Source organism: Saimiri boliviensis, chromosome 1 (genome assembly GCF_048565385.1).
Source record: "Saimiri boliviensis isolate mSaiBol1 chromosome 1, mSaiBol1.pri, whole genome shotgun sequence".
Lineage (NCBI taxonomy): Eukaryota > Metazoa > Chordata > Mammalia > Primates > Cebidae > Saimiri > Saimiri boliviensis.
The window spans coordinates 20,253,848-20,273,503 of NC_133449.1; the positions used below are offsets into that span (position 1 = coordinate 20,253,848).

The 19,656-nt window shown below is 37.4% G+C and overlaps 1 protein-coding gene across 5 annotated transcripts in view; it reads right to left on the minus strand.

Moving 5' to 3' along the window:
• Positions 1-19,656, minus strand: part of LDAH (lipid droplet associated hydrolase) — a 126,481-nt gene that overhangs the window by 52,498 nt on the left and 54,327 nt on the right. Inside the window, exon 5 of one of the 5 annotated variants that reach the window (XM_074394565.1) lies at positions 7,046-18,818. The exons of the other annotated variants lie outside the window; for them this stretch is intronic. Within the exon in view, the coding sequence (XP_074250666.1) occupies positions 18,789-18,818 (30 nt within the window). The 3' untranslated portion in view covers positions 7,046-18,788. Of the gene's footprint in view, positions 1-7,045; positions 18,819-19,656 lie in introns of those variants that run through there. 5 annotated transcript variants of the gene reach the window in all.

A 19,656-nucleotide genomic window follows, 5' to 3' on the forward strand; every position in this document is an offset into this window, starting at 1 on the left:
AAGCATGGTGCTCAGGTGTGGATTGTGTGCAATCTGTTTCAATAAACAGGATTTAAAAAAAGACAGTAAATCTTAAAAATCCTTCAAATACTTCACCTGTCCTGTTTACATAGCTAACTGCAGATGCAACCAGTTTTTTGGGAGAGCAGCAATGATGCCTACGTGTTATGACTAAATGAAGCCACTACAAGTAGTACTTCAACATCTTCAAAAGAACATTATCACTGCCACTCTGCCTATTTAATTATTAGTTTCACCCACCTGATGCAGTAATGGCAGGGCGCTCCCCAACTATACAAGCAGAAAATGAAAGAACATTGTACACAGTTTCTCTTTTTATATGATTGCAGCATTTGTAAGGCATGTCTTAGGCAACATGCAATGTAAACCAGACAGCCTTCAAAGATAAAGCTGCTAGCTGTCAAAACATAGGTCTAGAAGTAATCCTAGTTTAATTTATCTCCTCCCCCCATATGGCCATGTGTTTCTTTCCTTAGGATCACACTGGAAACACAAGCCTAGTCAGCTTATTTAATAAGTATGCAGTTTATAAACTGCAAATACCATTATATTTTAATCAAGAGGTTGCTTTTTGAGATTTTTCTACTCTGTCTTAAAAACTTTGTATGTCAGAAAGATAAGAATATGCCTCGCAGGTAAGTACTTAGATTAACAGTATTAGTGATAGCTTACCGTTTTCTAGGTACTACACTTATGCACTTCATATATATTCTTTCATTTAATACACATCAAAACCATATGAAGTTCCCTTATTCCATTGAAGAGAAAACTGAGGTTTGGCCACAAAGTGACAAAGAGAAGATATGAATTCAAGCAGGATGACTTCTGAGCTTATGCCATTAACTGTTATATACACTATATACTTACATATAAAAAAGTTCTTTGTAATCGTTACTGTTTGGAGGCCATTTTCTTAGCTTGAACCAATTATTACTATTATTGTTAGATATGGGTTAATCTTTACAAGTGTCTCGAATCATTTAGCTCCAGAAATAATTAAACCCATATCCTAAGAAGTAAAGCATGAGGTCTTTCAACTACTGATTATTGAAACAAAATTATGCCATTTTAGTATGTTTCGGTTAAGATGGTACTCAAGAAACTAACCACTTTTGCCATTTTCCATTCATGTGAATTATATTCAGGCCTCCTGGGGCAGATATTTTTCTAAACTTTAATTACCTGAATGTGAAAAAAAAAAGCCATTTCATAAGTTTAATCTTCATGTCAGGGTTGTTAATTATAAGGAATGTTTGCATATTTGCAGAGACCTTTACGTAACTTATAACTGCACAAACATCTAAAACTTAGCTTCAGTATCTTCCTATAGCCTACTGTTCTTAAGCCTTTGTCATTTTATAACATCTGCACTTATTTTGAATGCAAAATGCTGTTCTCCTCATCTTGAAATCTCATGAAAACCACTCTGTTTTGGTTAGTTCCAATTCAGAAACACTGAGAGCTCATTTGGAAAACAATGAGGCTCACAAGCTCACTGCACATTATTCTTTACCCACTGCTCCACAGTAAAACTATCTCTTAGGGAGCACCTGTTATCCTGAATTGAACAGTGTTCTCCAGGCAGCCTCAGAATTCAGTGAATAATGAATGAATAGCACATTTTCATGTCTATAGCTACAAAATTCTCACAGGACTACTATGGCCTTTGGCAGTATCAGCCCTTTCTCATGGTTCCTAGAAGTAAAGCTGCACAGAATGTGACAGGATGGCTTTGCTAATCAAGAAACTGCTACTTGGCATAAATGTGGAGCTGGAGTGTTACGTGTGGATCAGGAACACACACACACACACACACACACACACACACACACACCACCAATATGTTTGGCAATGGCACTGGGACTGTTGTAAATTAAAACCCCCAATATTTAAAAGTGCAGGCCTAGCATGACTGGGAGTGGGAACCATTCATTAGATCTACTGGTTGTTCATTGGTTTGTTCATTTGTTCATTCATGAAGATATACTGAGTACCTACAGTATGCCAGGTACTGTGCTGAGTGCTGGAGACAGGGGGTGACAAGACAAAGTCCCTGCCTTCAGAGAACATAAAGTCTAGTGGGAGAGATATTTAGAGAGGTAGCAGGACATGGGAAATGGAGAGTAAAATAAAAACATGTAAGATGGGCACTCAAAACCTCTTCTCTATAAGGGTCCAGGAACCTTTGAAAAGAAGCTCAGAAAAAAATTTTCTTGACAAACACTGAGCATCTACATGAACAAAGTGCTGATGATAGAACACAGGGTTATTCAGTGAAACCATTAAAAATAATTATTCCCTACTTAACTTTGCTGAAAGACACTGAAACATGCATACTTCAGTTACAGACACTAAAATGCCATTTTTATACTGCTACTAAGATGAGACAAAAGTATACGTGACAGGCTTTCAGACCAAGGATGAATGATACAATGCAAAGGCCCAGAGCCAGAGGCATGTCCAGGGTACACAGCACAGCACCAGCCATAAGGGATTTCTGCCACAGAAGCTGCCCTAGGACACTCCCAGCTTCTCAGAAGTCAACTGGAAAGCAAAGAGTGCATCTTTCTGGTTCCATTTTATCTAGTAAGAAGCAAATCCATCAGTTAGGGCAGCTAAGACCCCATGAGATACAGACTAAACCTTGGGAATATAAGCAGTTAACTCACAGATAAAAGGTTAGGCCCAAATGACTGAAGAAGTGTGTAAATCTCCATATCAGCTTTGATAATGGAACAGGTTTGGATCTGTCCTGCTTGGTTCAGAAAAGAAGACATATCTGATGTTTATTTCTTCCTCACAGGTCTCTGAAGGGGGTTTCCTCCTCCCATTTACTCCCAGACAGAACAGCTTCATAAGGGTAGCATTCCTCCTGGTGGTGCCATGGTATCTCCCAGGCTCAGCAATAACCTAAATATAATTCCTGGTTTCTACCGCTGCCTTACTAAACTTGTTTTTCTTTTCTTTTTTATTTTTTTGAGACAAAGTCTCACTTTGTCGCCCAGCCTGGAGTGCAGTGGTGCAGTCTTGGCTCACTGCAACCACCACCTCTGGGGTTCAAGCAATTCTTCCACCTCACCCTCCCTACTAGCTGCGATTGCATGCATGTGCCACCACACCCAGCTAATTTTTGTACTTTTGGTAGGGAGGGAATTTCACCATGTTGGCCAGGCTCGTTTCGAACTCCTGACCTCAGGTGATCCAACCACCTCAGCCTCCCAAAGTGTTAGGATTACAGGCGTGAGCCACTGCGCCCGCCCTGCTTTACTAAACTTCTGGGATCTGAGCTTCTGTGGAGCTTAAAGAAAGGACAGCTGACTCTGGGGAGACTCTACCTTCCCTAAGGGGATTGGACAGCATTTCTGATAGACTTTGTCCATTAAAAGTGCCCCATGGTATCTGAAAATGCTCTATGATGAAACTGGGGATCATATGCTCTATGTTAGTCAGTAACTAAGAAATTCACCTAAGTCAATGCTTCTAGACAGTTGTTCAATAAATACAGCTAATATTTCCAATTGATAGAATCGACTGATAGTTTTCAAATGCATATAGCAAAAGTTTGCATTAAGCTATTAAGCACATTTATCACCATTAAATCAAAGCAGACTGATTTTGTCTTTCTATCAAAAAGGCACATGCACTTATATGTTCATTGTTGTACTATTGATAATAACAAAGGCATGGAAACAACCCACGTGCCCATCAGTGGTAGGCCGAATAAAGAAAATGTGATACCTACACTCCATGGACTACTATGCAGTCATAAAAAGGAATGAAATCATGTCCTTCGCAGCAACATGGATGGAACTGGAGGCCATTATCTTAAGCAAATTAATGCAGGAACTGAAAACCAAATGTTGCATGTTCTTACTTGCAGATGGGAGCTAAACACTGAGCACATATGAATATAAAGATGGGAACAATAAACACTGGACTACTAGAGGATGGGGGCATTGAAAAACTACCTACTGGGTGCCATGCTCACTACCTGGGTCACAGGATCTGTACCACAAACCTCAGCATCACGCAATATTCCCATGTGACAAACCTGCATATGTACCCTCTGAATCTAAAATAAAAGTTGAATTTTTTTAAAAAAGCCACCTGATTTTGAAATAATTCTATAATATTCTCAATTAAGTTCTACCTTTCTTTTTAAAGGTAAAAAGCATATCTTCTATTTTCAACATTGTAAAATCTTTATGTAAGGATTTCCTGGAATATACTTTCCACCAGTAAAGCATAATTACTGCAGGAAAGATGTGCATTCTGTTAGGGTACCCTGTGAGTGCTTCGGTTAGTCCTCCTATAGATCACCATAAAATATGTGGTTTCAGATTTTTATTGTAAGGTAACAATGTTTCTTCTTTTGAAAAATTACTCCAAAGCAATGAGGAGGTCATGAAACAAACATGACCTCTATCTCTAATGAATCTAGGAGACAGTTGTAACAAGAAGCCGCAATACACTCTCCCTCAGTCTTATGAGGGTAAATGCCCTGCAAACATATTTATTCTATTTACACATTTTAAACTTATTCAATAAGTTAAAAATAGAATTCCCATTCATCTATTGATTTCAAGTGGGAAAACTTCCTTAATATAAATAAGAAACAACAGATTGACAGACATTAAAGTCTCTAACATGAAAGATAGCACAACAAATATAAAAGAAACTCAGAGGAAAAGACAATGAAGGATCAGAAGAAATTATAATTGGTTTGAGCTAAGAGAAAATACTATATCAATGATGAGTGGGATATAAAAGGAACACTCAATAAGCAAAGCAGTATTCTATTTATTTATTTATTTATTTATTTATATAGAGACAAGGTCTTGCTCTGTTGCCCAGGCTGGAGTGCAGTGGCATGGTCACAGCCCACATCAGCTTCAACCTCCTAGGCTCAAGTGATCCTCCTGTCTCATCCTCCTAAGTAGCTGGAATTATAGGCATGCACCACCACACCAGGCTAATTTTTGTATTTTTTGCAGAGACAAGGTCTCAGTATGTTTCCCAAGCTGGTCTTGACCTCCTGATTCCAAGCAATTCTTCCACTTTGGCTTCCCAAAGTGCTGGGATTACAGGCATGAGCCACTGTGCCTGGTCAAGACAGTAGTATTAAAATTTTTTTTTAATACTTCAATTAAAAAAAATAATCAGTGAAAAGGTTAGAAGAGTAACAGTGGAAAAAAATTCCACTGAAAGCATAGAGACGAGCAGGTGGAAAGAAAATCAGAGACCCAATCCAGGAAAACTAATGTCCTATTAAATGAGTTCTAGAAAGAAAAGACAGGGAAGGAGGAAAGAGAACATGATAGAAATAACACATAAGTTTCCTCCAAACTGAACAAGACAGATACATAGGTCTTCATATTGAAATAGCCATCAAGTGTCAACGGCAATGTATTAGTCTCCAGCAGCCGCTGTAACAAATTGCTACAAATGGGTGGCTTCAAATAACAAAAATTTACTCTCTGGCAATTTTGGAGGCCAAATCAGTATCACTGGGCTGAAATCAAGATGCCCTTGCTGCACTGTGTCAAGAAGCCCTAGGGTAGAATCCATTCCTTGCTTCTTCCAGCTTCTGATGGCTGCTGATATTCCTTGGCCTATGGCCTCATCATGCCCAGAGTTTCACTTTTTGATAACTCAGAAATTCACCAAGTTGATAGTTACAGCTACATGATTTGAGCTCACCTCACTCATTCTAAGCTGTGTGTGTGTGCATTTTTTTTTTAGAGGGAACAACAACAACAACAAAACCCCAAAAAACCAGGTAACTTCAATGTGAAACTCATAAACACTCACATATATCAGGTCAATCTGGTTCTCCACCTAACTCTAGTTTCACTGTACAGTAATAGCCCATGTTTCCAGTGCAATGTAATAATGTGAGAAGCTAATAACTGCATGCCACTGTCTGCTACTTCTCTGTGATTATTATTTCTTGAGACATATATAAATTAATAAAAGCTCCAATTTTATATTTTTAAATCTTTTTAATAAAAAAAATTTTCATCTTTATTTATTTTAACCAATTATCTAAAATGTGAAATCCAAACTTGTACTAGATTGACTTGGCTCCTGTCTCCCTTTTCTAATTACAGTCAGATCCTGCATAATTGTTCAAATACAGGTGACTAGGATAACCTCTATGGAAATACAAATATCACTGGCTGACAGGATATATTTTCAAAAAGTATACATCTATATGTAGCTAATATGCAAAATACATTCAAGAAGTTGGCTTAATGGCAGATTTTACTACTTCATTTGTTGGTTGGTATAAAGGTGTATTTAAATGTTTCTTCTGGACCACAGGATATAGAAGAAGAGTGAGGGGAGGGCAAAGAAGTAGAATGCATATATATATTTACATACATACACACACACACACACACACACACACACACACACACACACACACACATATATATGCATATATATATATATATATATATATATATATATATAATATAATATAATGCAATGAAAGTTTCCCAGTCAACTAACTATGGCCTTCTAGACTAATTCTACTTAGAGAACATAATTGTTACTGCTTAAAGGATAATTTCTGCTTGCTAGTTAATAAGGCAGAAACCTATTCACTTATTTCTGCTCCTTCTCAAAATCCATGTAAAAGAAAATAATAAAAAAATATAATCCCAGTAGAACAAGGAGGACAAGAGAATACTGGTAGCAGATGAGAGGTGACAACAGAATTTAAAAAGTTGGGAAGTAGACAGAGGAACAAACAGAATGACAGCTGAGTAACTGGTACCTCCAGAGAGGGGGATACAAATAAAGGCAGTTCATTCACAGAACCTTTGAAGGTGGAGAACATGCACTGAGACAAAAACAGAGGTACTAGCTGAAAATCTTTCATTTCTTCCACACTACTGAAACTGCTCAAAGTCACCAAAGATCTCCACATTGCTAAATCCAATAGTCAATTCTCAGTCCTTATCTAACATGACCTATATGATGTATCCAGCAGAGTTGGTCACTGTTCTCCTTGATACACTTATTTTAGTTGGCTCCAAGAATAATACATCACTGGTTTTTCTTTTTCACTTCTCTGGTCTTTCCTTTTCAATCTCCTTTGACAACAGAAATCTCAGACTGAAAAAAAAAACAACCCACTAACTTCCTATTCTACATTTCCACTTGAGATATCGAAACAACGTATTGAACTTCGTATTTCAAAACTAAACTTCTGATCTTCCCCCAACCTAATCCATCCAGTGTTCCTTAATTCAGTTAATGGCAACTCATCCATCTTTCCTTCTGCTCAGCTCCAAACTTCACAGTCATTCTAGGTCCTCCCTTTCTCTCACATTCCGCATCTAATCAATTAGGAAATTCTTTGGCTTTCCCTTCAACATACACGCACAATCGGATCCCTCTTCCTCACCTCAACTGCTACCTCGATGGTCTAATCACCATGCACACCCGCATCACTCACCTGAATTATTCCAACAGCCTTGTAACAGGCCTCCCTGCTTCCATTCTTGTTCTTACAGTCTATTCCAAACACAGCAGCCAGAACGTTCCTTTCAAAACCAAAGTCCATGTCACTCCTGCTTATTCAGAGTAAAAGCAGTCTTTGACACTGCTCTCTTACTACTTCACACCTTATTCACTTTGCTCCAGTCACACTGGCCTTGCTGTTTCTCAAACAGCATACTCCTGGCCTTAAAGCCTTTGTAATAAGTATTCTGCTGTATAGAACCCTGTACCCTAGATAGCTATGTGGCCAACTACCTCCAGCAGGTCACTTCTATGATGCCTAATAAACATCTTGCTTAAAATTGCAGTTACAACAGGAGCTTAAGTGGTTCCCAGTGGCCAAATATGGAATAATTTTATCACCAAAATCAATATAGTAATGAATCATATATCTTTAATACATCAGAAATTCATAAGTCCATGCTGATAAATACAGACATACATATATACATACAAATTATACATACATAAGAAAGGAAGGTTCTTGCTTATAATAAAATACTGAGTTCTAACGAATTTATGTGGAGAAAGTACTACAGTTAGAAAATCATAGTGAAGATTGGATCAGGCAAGGATAAGTAATGGATGTTGAATCTAGGAGAAAATTTTGTTGAAGAGCAGGATATTGACATGGAAAAAAAAATAGCTCCCCACAGACTGTTTATTCATTGCTAAGAAAAAGTAAAGTCTGCAGTGGAGAAATTTTGGATAACATCCTGATTAGGTGATAGAAATTAATATCACCAATGATGAGCAACTGGATGCCATGTGCCTGTAGATGATCTACCCTGAGAAGGACATGGCATCACCTATGAGGTATTATATTATAGCTAAGAATGCAAAACCTCAACCTAATCATGAGAAAATTTATATTACAGCTAAGAATGCAAAACCTTAATCTAGTCATAAGAAAACATGAGAACAATACAACTATAGTTTCTTTTTTGAAAGGAACTATATTCTTCAAAATGTCAGTTTTATGAAAAAACAAGGGAATACTCTTGAGATGTTTCATACTAAAGGAAAATAAAGAAACATGAGAATTCAAGGCAATACCTGACTCTCCAGACATAGTGGAGGGAGGAAATGCTATCAAGGACATTAGTGGGCCAAATGATAAAATGGGAATATGCAATGTAGATTAAAGCATTACATCTATATTATATTTACTGACGTTGATAACTGTACTGTGGTTAAGGGCAATAATATATTCAATTTACTCTTAAATGGTAAAACAATAACAACAGGTAAATCTGATAAAAGCGTATTTTGTATTGTTGCACTATTCTTTGTCTTACAGCTCTTCTGTAAGTTTGAAATTATTTCCAAATAAAAAGTTTTAAAAATCACTTGCAGTCCACCACTGCCCTCTATCCCCCAGCCATGGTGCTTCCAATTCCCTTTATCTTGCTCCACTCTTTATATCAAGGTAGTATCACCTTTAAACATATTAATTTCCTCATTTTTATGCTTATTACCATCTCTCCTTAGTAAACTGTAAAGTCTGCATAAGCAGAGTTTGTTTTTGTTTCTTTTCCTATTTTGTTCACGAATGCATCCAAGACCATAACAGGTCTCAGTAACAGTTCAAGGCACAGAGCAGACTTGAATAACGGAAGGCTGGCTGAGAGGCAGCCAGTCCCCTGGGACGCCTGCCTCATCCAATACCTTTAAGCAACTCCTCCACAGCCCCAGCATGGCCTGGAGGTTAATTCTGTGCAGAAATAGAAGAAAGAGGCTCCTGACCTGGACACAATGGGCATAGAAAGAGGCAGGGGAACATCATAAAAACAGAATACGTGAAAGCCAAAGCACTAAATGCTAAGACACTCTCACATGCAAACTTCAGCTCCTTGAGCTGTCTGCTTCAGGATGCTGCATGTTGGACAAGTGGTTTGAAAATGTTTCTCTGAAGAAACTTAACCGTTCCAGAAAAAAATACGTATACTGGAGAATTCCACACCAAAAAAAGTTGGATACCTGTCCAATTACCCTGTAGTACAGCTGACCAGCTGACAAAACCCACTCCCATACAAAACCTCCCTATAGTTTTGGTGCCTCATTCTTTTTTTTTTTGAGCCTAAGTCTCACTCTGTCACCCAGGCTGGAGTGTAGTGGCGCAATCTCAGCTCATTGCAACCTCCTCTGCCTCCTGGGTTCAAGCCTCCCAAGTAGCTGGGAGTATGGGTGTCTGCCACCATGCATGGCTAATTTTTGTAGTTTTAGCAGAGATGGGGTTTCACCATATTGGTCGGGCTAGTCTCAAAATCCTGACCTCGGCCTTCCAAAGTGCTGGGATTACAGGCGTGAGCCACCCTGTCCATCCTGGTGCCTCATTCTTTAATATAAAGATAATGAGGAAGTACTAGACATCTGAGTAAAGTTTCACTTACAATAGACAGATCAGTATTTTTTTTTTAAAGCATGAGAAAAGGAATTCAGAATGAACACAGACAATGCAAGCGCCTAACAAAATTCTAAAATATGTGTTTTCCTGAGAGAGAGAGAGAATGAGAGAGAGAGAGAGAGATCCATGAAATAAAAACAAAAAGGATACTACAAAAAGGAAGAAAAGAACAAGAAGTTCCTTAGAAACTATTTGCATAGATGCCAAAATCAAAATTTTAATTAGATGAATTGGAAGATAAAGTTGAGAAAATATCCCATATTTCTCATTGTAGAAAACTAAAAATCCAAAGAAATGGATAATGGAAAAGAAAATAAATCAAGCAAATCTTTTCTGAAAGTATCATACACAAACAAGGAGAAAAAAAGAAGAGAAAAAAAAAAATACAAGAGTTCCCAGTACATAAGTATGCCAATTTCTGGATTAAAAGGGATAAACGGTCCAAGGAATATCATCATAAAATATAATACTGAGAATAAAGTGAATATTCTAAAATTTTCCAGAGGAACAAAACAGTTCACAAAAATAATTAAAAACTCAAAATGACGTACTTCTCAATAGCAGAGCTGGAAGAACTTAAAGCTCAGCACCAGATGCTAATGGTGTTGATGGGAGGTGAGGATGGCAGGCTATCTGGTTGGAGAGTAATCTTCTTGCCAAGAACAATTAGAAAAGTTGAGAAATTTTTTAAAAGTCCCTTTGAAGGCATCAGAGGCAGAGGAGATTTGAAGGCTAAAATGCTAGGGAAAAAAGAACTTCAGAGAGGAGTGCTGAAATAACTTTTCTTTGTTATTTGCTGACTTGCAAGCAGTAGCTAAGAGGGTAAGAAGCTGAAGAGAGTTTCTGAAAAATCTTGTGGGCTTAAGGGAAAAACTTGGGAGTTCTGTGCCTATTAAAGAGAAGGCACTCTAGGCTTTTAGTGGAAACTATTAAAGGACTATGCCCTAGAAGTAGCAAAGAACTGGAAATAGGCTAGCCCCTCCAAAGATAGCTTTGATTCAGCCCAGTTCCCAATGGCATCAAAGTGATCTACCCTAAGTATAACTGCAAAAGCAAAGGAAAATCCTCACTGGAAGAAGATAAGATTCTAATATTATTTCAATAATTTTTCACATATAAAGCCAGGTATTCAGTTAAAAAAAAAATTACCAAACTGTAATGGTCAATTTTACATGTCAGCTTGACTGGGCCACAGGGTGCCCAGACATTTGGTCAAACAATTTGGATGTTTGAAGGTGTTTCTGGCTGAGATTAACATTTGAATGGTACATTGAGTGAAGCATATTGCCCTCCCTAATGTGAGTGAGCCTCATCCAATCAGTAGCAGGCCCGAATAGAACCAAAAGGTTTAATAAAAGATAATTCCTTCTGCCTGATCACCTTCAAGCTCGGACTTTTTTATTTTCTGCCTTCAGACTCAAACTGAAACATCAGCTCTTCCTGGGTCTTGAGTCTGCCAGCCTTTGGACTGGAATTAAACCATCAGAAATTCTAGTTCTCAGACCTTTGTACTGAAACTAGAATTATATCATTGGCTCTCCTGGGTCTGCAGTTTGCTGACTACAGATCTTGGGATTTGTCAACCTCCATAAACACGTGAGCTAATTCCTTACAACAAACCTCTTTCTATATACATACATCCCATTGGTTCTGTTTCTCTGGCAAACCTGGACTAATACACAAACACATGGATAGACAAGATAACACAACCAAAACAAAAAAGGAAAAAGCATAAGTAGAAATGCAACCATATGAGATTTAGATGTTGGAATGATCAGATACAATCTTTATTTATTTTCATTTCAAATATATCATCTCTGAACTTTTATAAAAGTAATGCTATTTTAAAAAATTGTTGATGGTACAAAGGAGAATAAAGTCAGATAGGGAGTTTAAAATTACTAAAATATGATCAAGATATTAAATAGCAAGATGGAGATTTGTAGGAATTAGTAATTACAATAATAATAAAATGGAAATTTTATAGGCAAAAATATAATTGGTAAAATTGACATTAACATAGTATTACTGACGCTCTCAGACGTTCTCCTTTGTAAGAGGGTATAAGAAGCTCCTCAGCATCTTCTTGAGGGTAGTAGATTATGAAACGGAAAATGGCTGAATCTCTAACACTCTGTTTGGTTTTTTGAAGAAGCTCCCATAACAATAATGTTGAGGGGAGAAATTATTTGTTGAAATGTAGTTTCTGGACTGTGTCTGCATTAAGCATGCTCCCTGTGGTCTCTACATGACTGAGCCCGGAAAATGATTTACTATCTGGTTTCCTAGGGAGAGGTTTGCAGTATGACACTGGCTTCCATGTTTTATCTATCGACACACCTTCCTGATACCTGACAATTTTGCTTCTTCCCAAACAAATACAATTAGTCTGAAATGGCCTGGAATGTGAGATTTCAAAGCGACCACATTTTATTCTTGTGAAGCATCTTTCATTTAGTGCCTGCTAGGCTTTTTCCATTTCAGGGAATTTTTTGTGGCCTACATTGCATATTGTTCACAGATTTTCCATACAAGCAAGAAGTGAGCGTAAAACAACCTCATACATTCTGGTTAACCATATTAGAGAGCTTTTTCCTTTCTTAAAGATCACAATCATACTTCTCATCTCAAAAAACAAGAAACAAGCTTCTCTCTGAACTAAACAAAAGCCAAAAAGAAGCAATTTCACAGAATGTTGTTCATCTGTGTCCACTCCCCTCCCTGTTATGTCTTCTCTGATAGTTATGCTCTGTCCACTAAGGCTCTATGAGGGTGTTTTTCTATGAACAAGGCTTCAGTGTGGCCAGGTACAAGCAATATTTTTCAGACCCATATCCACCCAACTGCAAGGGAATTCACAAAGGTATCACCTCTGCCTTAGCATAGGCCACTCTCTCATACCCCAGAGCCTCTCAATATCCTACCACTATTAACCTCTTGGTCAGAAGAAATTTGAATATGGCCATACTTTCAAATAACATCTGCTTCAACCTAGAGTAGGATGAATGATGCTAATCCCAACCTGTGATTTTGTTATTACATCAAATAACAATTACCAGTCAAGCTATCAAAAGGTAAACTTATTAACAACCCAAATCATTATTTTTTTTTTTGAGGTGGGGAGAGAAGTAATGTTAATTTAAAAAATTACAATGAAGGCCAAAAGCCGAGGTAATTGAGTGCAGTAGGAAGAGTAGGTAAGATAAAGTAAGAAGAGGGAAAAGTGTCAGGGGAAAAAGCTAACTGCTACTGCTACAATGCTGATACTAACTCAGGGCCACGCTTGATCTTAGAGGTGGGTTTTCCTGCAGAGAAAACATAGGTTTCATATTACCCTTTACTCTTCTCTTGATTTGTTTTCTATTGCTATGTAATAAATTACTAAAACTTTGTAGCTTAAAATAATATAAACTTGATATTGCACAGTTTCAGCACATCAGGCGTTGACAGGATTCAGTTCTTTGTAGCATAGGATCAAGGATGTCAGTTTTTTGGTTGGATGTTGGCTGAAAGCTGCTTTCAGCTTCTACTGGCCACCTGCAATTTCTTGTCATGTAGGTCCCTCAACATAGACAACCCACAACATGCTTGCTTTTAAAGCCAGCATGGGAGAGAGACTTCAGCAAGTCAGGGTCCACAATCTTATGTATGTAAATCACATATACATAATCACGTGCTTCATCTTTATCATATTTTGTTGGTTAGATGCAAGTCATAGGTCATATCCACTTATGGAGGGAATTATATGTAGAAATGAACATTAGGAGTTGAGGATCACGGGGCGCCACCTACCCTAAAGTCTGTCCACCACAGCCCCAAGCTCTTTCCTTTCACGTACAGCAATATTTTGTACAAACATTTGTGTTGTCCAATTTGAGAAATCTTCAACTACTCTGAGACCATAATAATATTCTTCAATTCTGCCTCACAGAAGCTGAATTAGTATTGCTCCTTTGGATGCATACAGTTGCTGTCTCTTGCTGCTGATCTAAACTCTCTTTCACTGTCAAACAAGACAATTGTTTCCTTAAGGTCAATCCAGTGGTTACTCTATATGAACAGAAGCTGTCAGCGGCACTTATGAACCAAGTGAGAATTTAACAGCAGAAGCTGCTGACGTAACTTTCATATAGTTTAATTTAATTAAATGAAAAAAAATGGATGTCTTTTTTTGGAATGTATGAAACCCTATGCTAGAACTTGCAAGGGTTCAAAGTAAAAAAAAGAGCCAGCTCTTGTTCTTGTGGCTCTAAAAAAAATTACACTTAAGTTACAAGCCACAACAGAAAAGCTAACAGGAGACAATATGATTGGCCCGGAAGTAGCAGAAGTTATATTCTATCAGAACAGTCAGCAAAGTTTTCATGCAAGAAGTGACATTTGGCTAATGACTTATTTGTTCTTTTGTCTATTTATAAACTATCTTGTACCCAAAAGGACTTAAGAAGGTTAGTATTTAATATGAGCCTTGTAGGATAATTTGAGCCCTAAGAAGGACTGCACTGAACTTGACAATATATAACACGAACATAAGTTATACCTATTGAGTACAGTGTTCACTATTTGGGTAACTGGTACACTAGAAGCCCAATCCCCCACCATTACATAATATACTCATGTAATAAACATGTACATGTACCCTCTGAATCTAAAATTAAATTAAATTTAAAAACAAAGACCTCTCCTGGAACAACTTTCTGCTATAAAGTAACATGACCAAATCACTTTAAAAGAGAAAAGATGACCATTAAATGACTATAATAGTGAATAAATATATGCTATTACAGAAAATTCAAAAAGAAAAAATAGTAAATAATCCTCAAACTCATCACTTAAATACAATCACTAAATTTATTTTATAATTTTATTATCAAGCTTTTCCATGTGTAATTTTTTTACAGTTGTATTCACATATTCTCTATGTATTCTGACATCTTTAATATTCTCTAATTAACTTTTATGTATTACAATGTCTTTTGAAAACATAATTTTAATGGCTATACATTCCATACTCTACTTAGCCTTGTCTTTAAGGTTAGACATTAGGATGTTTCCAATTTTTTGTTATAATAGTATTTTTGCACATGATTTTCTCTCTCTTTGACTGTTTTCTTAATATAAATTCCAAAGAAAAGAATTAATAGGTTCAAAGGGCATGAATACTTTTTTTACTGGAAATTTTTTTTTCTGATAACACATGGTCATTATAAGGAAAAGGAGAAACAATATAGAGTTTTCACTCCAATACATGCTTTACCCTTAACCACCACACAGAAAGCTACTATAAGCCACCTGGTATTTACCTGTTCAAATTTTCTAAAAATGTATATAAGTATACAAATATACAACACAAATTTTCTTCTGGGTTAATCTAAAGTTTAGGTTCCCTATGTAATTTTAGACTATGTAATAGTAATAGTTAATTTTGGTTAACGTTGAGGTTCATTCATCAAATGAACATTAGCAAATACTACTATACTTACATAAACAGACATCATTAAGTATATGACTATATACTAATTCATTAAACACTGTATCACACATCGTGGTAGGCACACACTTTTTGATAAACTAGCTTGTTCTTCAGTGAATTATCTGTTCACATCCTTTGCATCTTTGAGAACTTGCTGTCCTTTTTATGAATTTCTACAAATTATTTATAGTAAGAAATTAACCTAGGCTAAAAGAATTAGCTAAAGGTCCACATACCATAGACTAGCGACTTCCATCACCACGGTAATATTCTCAAACAACTACTTCAGTGCCTCCAGACACAACAATACAGACCTTGGAGTCTGCTGAACTGCAGAATGCTACTGCAAAGCATCAGATCGAGAACTTACATACCAAAGAGCAGGGCTTAAATCAGCTTCCACTGACAGATCTGATACCTTGCTGTTTACATCCTAGAACTTAAAAGATTTCAAAGAAATAAGAAAGAAATATATAGTCCCATTCTAGTTTTAACTCTGATAATTCAAGGAAATGAGAAAATACGTCTAGATAGTGCTGTTACCCTGAGCAAACTGATATCGGCACCTTCACTCAAGGGAGTCTCTGGGCTTATGGACAACATCATAGGTGGAAAGAGCTAGAACACATTAATATAGAAGACCTTTCCTTCAGAGAATTTGATTCGTATTCCTCCTGCTTCCAAGGGATATGAGAAGACAGAGCTGACATCCCAGAAAGACCGAGGACAGATTTAATTGTCTACAGCATTTCAATGTGTTCTGTTTCAAGCTTTTGGAAAGCTTAGGTAGGTGGTTCTCAAACTTAAGCATGTATCAGAATCACCTGCAGTGCTAGTTAAGGACTGGTTGGTAAGCCCCACCTCTTGGGGTGTGGAGAGGGGCAAGAATTTGCATTTCTAACAAGATCACAAGTGATGTTGATACTACTTTGAGGCATGCTGGCTTATTCAAATTAGTGCCTAGTGTCATCTATTGTATTTTACTTACAACTACAGTACTACTGGGCCAAGAAGAGGTAGTGATAAAATGTGTTGGGCAGCAAATACATGGCTTTCTCTGGCCAGTAGTCACTTAACTTCATTTGCCCTACCTGTCACTTAAAACACATCTCACTAATACCCAAGCTACTGGACATCTGAGAGGATGGGGGAACTTTTTGACATCTGACAGTATATCATGGGTACACAAATATTAAAATGGCTCAATATTTAAATCTGAAAAGTGTTCAGGAATTCTCAGATGAAATGCATTAGATAAAGTACTAAGTATTAACACGCATGAAGAATGCTCTATTATAAAGTCCTGTTTTCACTTTCTTGCAGCTTTCCAAAAAATTAGCCCTTTGTGGTGAAATTTTCCATGCTTGGTTTCAGCCCAAAGGTGATTTTTTTCTTTTTTTGTGAAGTTTCAGAAAAACATATTAAGTCGTTTTTGAGTTATGAAAAGATGAAAAAGGCCCACACAATTTTTCCACTTTGAAAGCAATTTCAGGATTTAAAAAAATACGCAGATAACTAAAAATGGCTGAAGTTGAAAAGTTGAAACTGTCCATGTGTCTAGTTTTTAGCAAGGTTTCTCCTGGGTAATTCAGAAAAGATAATATGTGTGTGCACACACATATACAGATACATGTATATTTAAATAAATGCATAAGTGACTGGAAAAATAGCATTTCATTATATACGATACAACCTTTTCTTAGAGTAAGAGATCGACTGTTTTCTGAAATGGAATATCTTTCACAAATCAGAGTAGTTAGTTGCTGATTGTCTAAGCCTGTGTTTTTCACACAGCAGTATTTATTAATGGCTCACATAGAGGTAACTGCCAAACTGCTATGCACTATGTTTGCAGAATCCTCCAATTTCCTTCATACCCCTTCTGTCCCCATCTGAATTCTAGGACTCTGATTTACTATCTTTTCAGTTTCATTTTTGCCCTTGGTCCAGGCCTTAACAGCTCCTTTTATCTCCTATGCTCCAGAACACTCACATATGCTGTCACTTCTCCGTTCTCTCCTAACTCCTCCCAATGCATTCACCTGCTTCTTACTAAAACACTCCTCGTGTATTTGAAGAACTCAAATATTAAAAATAGGCCAGGCGCAGGCTGATGCCTGTAATCCCAGCACTTTGGGAGGCCAAGGGGGGTCAGATCACCTGAGGTCAGGAGTTCGAGACCACCCTGGCTTACATGGTGAAACCCTGTTTCTACTAAAAATACAAAAAAAATTAGCCAGGCAGGGTGGTGCACGCCTGTAATCCCAGCTACTTGGGAGGCTGAGGCAGGAGAATCTCTTGAACCCAGGTGGCGAAGGTTGCAGTGGGCTGAGACTGCGCCATTGTACTCCAGCTTGGGCAACAAGAGCAAAACTCCAACTCAAAAAAAAAAAAAAAAGCAAAAATAGAAATTTTAAGTTTAGGACAAATAGTTTGATGATTTGTGAAAGCAACTTACTCTGACCATCTGTAATCATCACCACTCTAATTAACTCACCTAGAAAACAGGTAAAGGGGAAATCAGAAAACAGAATACAGAGTCCCAGCTCTGCTACTTTCTATTAGTTGACATAGGAGTTGGAAACATGACTCCTTGGCACTTCAGTCTCATCTTTAAGATGGGAAAAATCAGATCGTTAAAATAACTCGTTACATGTGAACATGTTGTGTAAATTTCAAATGAATGTTAGGTAACATTCACTGTTAGTAATGACAATAACACGAATTTTAAAAATTGAGCTAGACTTTTTCTAGATGGAAAAGGAGAACCAAATATGTAATATACATTCCCCTCATAACCCAGGGAAAAGGGAAACCACTTATGCAAAGATACAAATATTAAGAAAAATTCAATTCTCCAAGTTTTCAAGTGTGTAGACTTAAAAGACAAATGGAAGGAAACCTGTTCCAAGAAAAGTTCCTATGTCTTTCATCTTCAAAATCTGTGCTTGGGCTGTTTGCCTCAGCATAAGTTAAATTCTCCCCTAGTTATAGGGAAAAAAGTTCCCTTGACCAGCTTCTTCCTTAAATTATCATGTGTTCTTCTCCCCTTCACTGGCCAATGGAATCACTATCCATTTATCACCTAACTTCCTGCAACCCTCTTGTCCCATTATTTCACTAAAAAGTCTGTCTTCAAGGTCATCAAGAATTTTTTACTCTAGAAGCCTGAAGCCGTCAACATGTGCTACACTCAACCCTGTACCTTGTTTAAATTATCTACCGCTATATAACATAACATCTCTAGACTTACGGGTTAAAATCACAATGATTATCCTTTCTCACAATTCTGTGGGTCAGGAACTCAAGTAAGGCTCAGTTGGATGGTTCTTTTGGTCCATGTGGTGTGGGCTGGGGTCACTCACTTGGCTGCATTCAGTGATGGATGGGCTGGGCTGAGATGGGCTGGAAGATACAAGAAGGTTTCACTCAGGCCTGGTGCCTCATGATCTTCCATAGCTAGCTTGGGCTTTCTCTCAGCCTCGTGGTCTCAGGGCAGTTGGCCTTCTTACATGGTAGCTGGCTTCTGAAGAAGGAAACAGAAGCTCCCAGTCCTCTTAAGGCCTGGACTTGAAGGTACCAGAAAGAAGTACCCACTGTATCTTATTGGTAAAAGCAAGTCACATGCTTGGCCTAAATTTAAAGGGGAAGGGAAACAGGCTTCATCTCTTGAGAGAGGAATAACCAAAAAAAAAAAAAAAAAAAAAATCTGTGGCCATCTTTAATCCTCCATGTATCTACCCCTTTCTTGACATTCTTGCTCTGTTCTTAGCTGCTGTAGTGTAACCTGTAGTCCAGGTGAATGCTTTTCAAACTTTTTTTACCTTGACTCACAGTGAGATATACATTTGACATTGTAATCTAAGTTATCAAGACACACACATAAAAAGTGAAACAAAAGTTTCATAATGTCTTTACTACAATATATTTTTATTCTATTCTATTTTCCTCTATTTTATTATACATTGTTTAAAAACACTGTTGTATTGGTTACAAACATATGCTTTCATTCTCTGGGGAGGATTGTACTTCACAGCCTCATTGATGGTTGACTTAGTCATATGATTTGCGCTGTCAAATAAAATTTGAGGAGTGACAATTGTCACTTCCAGGAAGAGGTTTGAAAATGCAAGTATGGTTCACTATTCCCTTAGATCAGGCATCCCCAAACTACAGCCTGCGGGCCGCACGCGGCCCCCTGAGGCCATTTATCGGGCCCCCCGCCGCACTTCAGGAAGGGGCA